This window comes from Microcaecilia unicolor, chromosome 8, assembly GCF_901765095.1.
Source record: "Microcaecilia unicolor chromosome 8, aMicUni1.1, whole genome shotgun sequence".
Classification (NCBI taxonomy): Eukaryota; Metazoa; Chordata; class Amphibia; order Gymnophiona; family Siphonopidae; genus Microcaecilia; species Microcaecilia unicolor.
In genome coordinates this window covers 145,721,219-145,728,748 of record NC_044038.1, presented here as the reverse complement: position 1 = coordinate 145,728,748, position 7,530 = coordinate 145,721,219, and the positions used below count along the sequence as shown (strand labels likewise).

General features: G+C 43.6%; 1 protein-coding gene across 1 annotated transcript in view; it reads left to right on the top strand.

The window, feature by feature from the left end:
• FCHSD1 (FCH and double SH3 domains 1) overlaps positions 1-7,530 on the top strand; it is a 151,580-nt gene that overhangs the window by 71,247 nt on the left and 72,803 nt on the right. The window contains exons 9-10 of the mRNA XM_030213572.1: positions 1,432-1,554; positions 3,541-3,636. Coding sequence (XP_030069432.1) covers positions 1,432-1,554; positions 3,541-3,636 — 219 coding nt within the window. The remainder of the gene's footprint in view (positions 1-1,431; positions 1,555-3,540; positions 3,637-7,530) is intronic.

The following is a 7,530-nucleotide window of genomic DNA, read 5'->3' as shown; positions in this document are numbered from 1 at the left end:
AAAAACCACGCGCTTAGCGCAATTCTATAAATTACACCTAAAGTTAGGTGTAGTGTATAAAATATGCTCATGCACCATTCTCGCAACTAAAATGTAGGCACACCCATTCAGGCCACTTAAAACCAGGCCTAAATACTTGCGAATAACTTAGGCGCAGATCGGTGTATTCCATAATAGTGCGCATAGTTTTTTGAAATGCCCACACCCCGCCCATGGCATTGAATTTCTGGGTTTGTAGAGCCAACTAACGTAGCCATTTAAGTGCAATATTGAGCACTTAACTGGCTATGGCGAACCGCATAAAGATAGGACTGACTTTTATGCCATCCTATTTATGTGGTTACCTTGGCCGATTAAGTGTGACTTCATCCCAAAATAACTGGTTTCAATCTTGGGGCTAACCAGTCATTTTCAGCAGTGCCTAACTGGTTAGTTAAACTGAAAATAACCGGTTAGCACCTAACAAGCGATTTAATCAGCCAGGAGCCATTTCTGGTCAGTTAAATTGCTTTGAATATCGACCCAACAGTTTATTATATTGGATAAACAGCTAAAGTTCTACGTAGAGTATTTCATATGTAGGATGACAAAAAAAGATTAAAACATTTAGGGGCCCTTTTACTAAGTCGTGTTAGCCTAACGCGCGCCAAAATTGAGTTACCACCCAGCTACCGCATGGCTCTTAGGGTAATTTCATTTTTGGCACGTGCCCGATACGTGCAGCGAAAAGTTATTTTGGGCGCGCGTATTGGACATGCACCAAGTGGCATTTGGCGCACACAGGTCATTACTGCCCAGTTACCACTTAGACTTTACCACTAGGTCAATGGCTGGTGGTAAGGTTGCAGACCCAAAATGGACGCATGGCAATTTTGATTTTGCCACATGTCCATTTTTGGCAAAAATTTTTAAAAGGCCTTTTTTATGGGCACGCTGAAAAATGGATCGGCGCACGTCAAAAACCCACATCTACACTACCGCAAGCCATTTTTCAGTGCACCTTTGTAAAAGGACCTCCTATTTTCTTTATTCAGGTTTAATTCATTTTTGGATGCAACTCTGATAGCATGGAAATGTGGTATAGCAAATGTTATAATAACAATAAACAAGAAATTCTTCAATTTAACCAAAGCGAGGGATTTGGTTTCCTGCATTATTAGAAGGAGGATTTTTTTAAAAAAATAAAGCTTATGCAACAGCCATAAAATAGAATTGGTATCTCAGAATATGAGTCAGCTTCCTGAATTGTTTGGACAAAAGACAGGCTCTGCATTTCTGCTCCATCAGCATAACGTTAACCTTTCAATCCATAAAAATCCTCACTCAGTACCTACTAACTAGCAGAACACTGCAAATTCACTGGTGTGGATATTGCCATGATCTCATCTTTGCGTAAGTTGTTAGTTTTATCTCCCAAAATACTGTTTTCAGTTTTTAGATGGAGATCTATATGACCGGCTGAGGAATCACTTAACTCTTATTAGCAAGACCGAGCTTGAAACCTGTCAGTTGACTCAGAAGCAATTCAGAGGAATCCTTGAAGCCTCAAAACAGGTACTGTAGTATCCACACAACTTTTTTTTTCCTGTTTACGCTAACCCCTTTCTCTGAAAGATACCTAGGAGGGCAGCACAAACTGCACCCATATCTACATATGCCATGTGGTACCCAGCAAACAGCCTACAAATACATAAACAGCTACCCCTGCCACCGTGCCCCTAGCCATGTTTTACTTGGAGCCTTCCATATGGATGCTTCTCCAGCTTTCAGGGGAGGGGGTGTTGATATCAACAATGAAAGAAAATGCATATTGATCTGTCACACATTCTTGAATACAAATAACACTTCATTGGCCCAAGTGGAGGGGCATAATCGAACGGGGCACCCAAGTTTTCATGAGGGCGTCCTCGCAAGACAGCCCCACAAAGGGGCGGGGAAACCCGTATTATCGAAACAAGATGGCCGGCCATCTTTCGTTTCGATAAAACGGCCGGGGACGCTCACATCTCAACATTTAGGTCGCCCTTAGAGATGGTCTACCTAAATGTTGAGATGGTCGACCTTAGAGATGGTCATCCCCGGTTTTCAGCCGTAATGGAAACCGAGGACCCCATCTCAAAAACAACTAAATCCAAGCCCTTTGGTCATGGGAGGAGCCAGAATTCATAATGCACTGGTCCCCCTGACATGCCAGGACACCAACCGGGCACCCTAGGGGGCACTGCAGTGGACTTCAGAAATTGCTCCCAGGTGCATAGCTCCCTTACCTTGTGTGCTGAGCCCTCCAACCCCCCCCCCCCAAAACCCACTCCCCCACAATTGTACACCACTACCATAGCCCTAAGGGGTGAAGGAGGGTACCTACATGTGGGTACAGTGGGTTTTGGGTGGGTTTTGGAGGGCTCAGATTTACCACCACAAGTGTAACAGGTAGGGGGGGATGGGCCTGGTTCCGCCTGCCTGAAGTGCACTGCACCCACTAAAACTGCTCCAGGGACCTGCATACTGCTGTCATGGAGCTGGGTATGACATTTGAGGCTGGCATAGAGGCTGGCACAAAATAGTTTATAAGTTTTTTTTTTTTTTTTTTTTTAGGGTGGGAGGGGGTTGGTGACCACTGGGGGAGTAAGGGGAGGTCATCCCCGATACTCTCCGGTGGTCATCTGGTCAGTTCGGGCACCTTTTCACAGCAAGAAAAAATGGACCAAGTAAAGTCGGCCAAGTGCTCGTCAGGGACGCCCTTCTTTTGTCTATTATCGACTGAGGACGCCCATCTCTTAATCAGGCCCCAGTCTCGCCTTCGCTACAGTGCCAACACGCCCCCGTGAACTTTGGTCGTCCCCAAGATGGGAAACAGTTGAGGATGCCCAAAATCATCTTTTGATTATGCCAATTTGGGTGACCCTGAGAGAAGGACGCCCATCTCCCGATTTGTGTCAGAAGATGGGCGCCCTTCTCTTTCGAAAATAAGCCTGAAAGTGAACCAAAGCTTCAATCCTCAACAGGGAGTTTTTGTCGTAGCAGGACAGATATTTGGAAAGGGTCATTATTAAATCCAGTACATATTTTACAGCCCGTTTATTTATTTCTTATATTGTGTTTTTTTTAATTATCGCAGGTTATCCCCCCCACTTTGTACCATTTATTCAACTAAAAGTAATACAGTAATTGTAGGTGACAACCAAATAAAGTCCAAATGGAAGCTGCCATGTATAGGAGTCAGACTTAGCATAACATATTAGAGAGCGAGGATAGACTGCAGGGATGGAAATTCGTTTCTGAAAGATAAAATGGTAATTCATCAGCTTTTGCTTCTTCCTTCACCTTTTCTTGTCCCTCCTTCACCTCTTTGTCTCACCTCATCTGCTTCCTGGTCATGCATTTTCCCCATTCTTCCTTTTTTTGATACCTCTTTCTTCTCATTTCTGTTTCTTCATGCTTTCTTTTTCTCCATAATGTCTGTCTTCATCTCTTCTCTCCATTGGCATCTTTTGCTCTCATTCTGTCTGGCATCTTGCTTGGCCTTTGTGGTTTTTGTAGGTATCCCGGGAGCAGAATCTTCAGCTTTTCTTGCAGGATGCCACAGTCTTCAATCCAACTCCTGCTCACCAGTTCCAGCCTTCTGGAACAGATAAGGTATAATGCTCCCTTAAATGAATTGGGATGGGGGAGCAGGGGGGGGAGGGATAGAAGGGGCTTTGTTAGGAATGTTCAAGAGGTAATGCTTGAGTAAATAACCACTTTAGGGTGTTAACAAGCAAGTGTTCAGATGTTTCTCCCACATTTTGCCATAAGGGGACATGATTCATGCATGCTCTGTACCAAACTGCTTGTTAAGTTCCCTTGGAAGAGCTTCCCTGACTTGCAGATATCAGAAGGTCTATATACCCTTCTGTTTTGGTTTTAGGTTAATATGCTGTTAATTTGTTTGTGAGCCCTTGTGCCTAGGCCGAGGCTTAGGAAGGATCTTGGCCAAGGCCTAGGGTGAACCAAACAGGTGCTACACAATACCACAGTCACAAAGCCCCGCACACTCAGGACACTCAACTAGCACCAGCAGAAAAGGGAGATAGACCACTCAGGCGGGCCTCACGGCCGAATTGGAACCCACTCGTACAGAGTCCAAGCATACGGGCCTCACGGCCGATCTGGAACTGAGTCACACACTAGGGAAGGGGAAAAGAACAAGAAGGGGTCCCAGAAGGGACTGGAGCACATGCAACTCACACAGCGCCAGCTAAACACAAGGGAAGGACGACACACAGGAAGAGAAAGCCAAGGACAGAATGGGACACAGACTCTATAGGAGCGAAGCTCCACAGGAACACTCTAGGTTGTACCATACAGCACACAAATACACTAGGCTGTGCCACACAGCACCCAAGGGAAAAGGGAAGAAAACTATAGGAATACACAAGGCTGTGCTACACAGCACTCAAAGGTAAAGGGAAACCACTTACAGGAATACACTGGACTGTGCCAATCAGCACTCAAGGGTCAAGGGAATCCACACACAAGAGTACACAAGGCTGTGCCACAGAGTCAAATAACAGACACTAGAGACAAAGGGAAGAGCATGCAAACAGGGAAAGCTGCCTTTACATACACCCGTCAGATAAGGAGCAATGCTACAGGAATCAGGAGATAACCACAGCAGACAAAGAGTTAGAGCAGGCTAAAGGGACAGGCTGCTATCAACACTCACATCAGGAAGAAGCAGGGCTTACACTGCCATCAAAGGTTTAAAGCAAACAAAGGGAAAAATAAACAATGTTCTTACCAGAACTCAGTCAGCACCCAGAGACAGAGCAACAGAGCACCCACAGGTGCAGGGAAGCAAGGTAATCAGGGAAAGCAGCTTAGGTAGGGAAACAAACAAGCATACGCTAGGAACAACCAGCACACAGAGAAGCTACGAGCAATGAGAGGAGTAAACAAACTCCCACGAAAGCATAGTGTGCAACCAGCACAGACAGAGAAAGGGTAACAGGCTTCAGATGACAGGGATCAACGCTAAAGCATAGCCTGTAGGGAGAGCTAGGTTTAAATAGATCTGACTTCTGATTCTACTGCCTCAGATGTCAGCTGAATCCCTAACAGACCAATCAGAAGCGAGTCCCATTCATTCCCCTGCCTGTCTTAGCAGAATCATAACATATGCACAGTTAAGGTTTTCCCCATTATTATTATTATTATTATTATTTATTGCGCTTGTATCCCACATTTTCCCACCTATTTGCAGGCTCAATGTGGCTTACAGAAATCTGTTATGGCATCGCCGTAACAGAGGAGAAATACAATTGGTGTTACAAAGGGGTAATTGAAGACAGGAGGGTCAGTGAGACATTCTGAATAAAGGAGTGTAAGGGTTGTGTTCTATTCATTATGGATTTTCGTGGTAGGCTTTGTTAAAGAGAGAGGTTTTCAAGGCTTTGCGGAAGCTATTTAGTTCGTTGATCGTTTTTAAGTGAGTTGGTAGTGCATTCCACATCTTCGTGCTTATGTAGGAGAAGCTGGACGTATGTGTTAATTTGTATTTGACCCCTTTGCAACTGGGGAAGTGTAGGTTGAGAAAGGTTCGGGAGGATCGTTTAGCATTTCTGGGTGGGAGGTCCATGAGATCTAGCATGTAGGTAGGGGCGTCTCCATGAATGATTGTATGAACAATCATGCATATCTTGAACGTGGTGCGTTCTTTCAGTGGGAGCCAGTGTAGGTTCTTTCTTAAGGGTTTTGCACTTTCATATTTTGTTTTACCGAATATGAGTCTGGCTGCAGTATTTTGGGCTGTCTGGGGTTTCTTGACGATTTGTTCTTTACAGTCAGCGTAAAGTGAGTTGCAGTAGTCCAGGTGGCTTAGTACCAGGGATTGTATTAGGATTCGAAAGATGGTCCTTGGGAAGAAAGGTTTAACTCTTTTGAGTTTCCACATGGAGTGGAACATCTTCTTCGTTGTGTTCTTCACATGGTTTTCGAGTGTGAGATTGCGATCAATGGTAACTCCTAGAATTTTCAGATTGTTTGAGATGGGGAGGGAGAAGTTAGGGGTGGTTAAGGTGGTGAATTTATTTGTATTGTGTTGTGATGTGAGTATAAGACATTGTGTTTTTTCCGCATTGAATTTTAGCTGGAATGCATCCGCCCAGGAGTGCATGATTTGGAAGCTTTGGTTGATTTCATTGGTAATTTCCTTTAGTTCTTGTTTGAATGGAATGTAGATCATGACATCATCTGCATATATGTATGGGTTAAGGTTTTGATTGTCTAATAGCTTGGCTAGTGGTATCATCATTAGGTTAAAGAGGGTTGGTGAGAGAGGGGATCCTTGGAGGACTCCGCATTCAGGTATCCATGGGTCTGATGTCGCCATATTAGTTGTTACTTGGTATGATCTGGTTGTCAGGAATCCTCTAACCCAATTAAGAACATTACCTCCAACTCCAAAGTGTTCCAGGATATGTAGTAGTATTCCGTGGTTGACCATGTCAAAGGCACTGGACATATCAAATTGTAGGAGACGTATGTTATTGCCAGTTGCAATTGTTTAAATTTATTCATTAGGGTAACTAGTACTGTTTCTGTGCTGTAGTTCGCTCGAAATCCTGATTGAGATTCGTGTAAGATTGAGTATTTATCTAGGTAGTTGGTGAGTTGTTTCGTCACTGCACCTTCCATGAGTTTGGTTATTAATGGGATAGATGCTATTGGGCGGTAGTTGGTTAGGTCATTTGTGCTTTTCTTTGCGTCTTTAGGTAGTGGAGTAAGTAGAATATTTCCTTTATCCTTTGGGAAAAGACCATTTTGTAGCATGTAATTCAAGTGTTTCGTGAGGTCTGTTATAAATTGTTGGGGGGTGCTTCTTATCAGGTTGTTAGGACAGATATCTAGTTTGCAGTGTGATTTGGCGTATCTTTTGAGTAATTGGGAGATATTTTCAGTTGATAGTGCATCAAAGTTGGTCCATGATCGGTCTGCTGGGTATTCCCCATGTAATGGATCTAGGCACTCAAGGAGGTTTGCATAATAGATTGTGTTGCTGGGTATAGTAGCACGTAGTTTTATGATTTTCTCTTTGAAGTAGTTGGCTATGTTGTTTGCTGATGTGGTGTCTGTGTTGTTGGAAGTAACCGGTGTGGTATTTAATAGGTTGTTTACAAGTTGGAAGAGTTTATGTGTATCCTTGTAGCCTGGACCGATTTTAGTTTTATAATATGTTCTTTTAGTCTGTCTGATAGAGTATTTGTATTTTCTGTGTAGTTGCTTCCAGGCATTTAGTGTGGGGTCATCTTTTTTCTTATTCCATGCACGTTCAAGCCTTCTGACTTGTGTCTTTAGTTCTTTTAGTTCTTCAGTAAACCATGGTATTGATTTTTTTCTGTGTGAGGTTCTGGTTTGAAGTGGTGCTATGTTGTCTAAAATGATTCTGCATCTGTTGTCCTAATCATGGATAAATTGGGTTGAGTCTGTTGTTGTTGTCCGTTCGTTATCATAGACTTGTTGCCAGAATAACAGTGGGTCTAATCTGCCTCT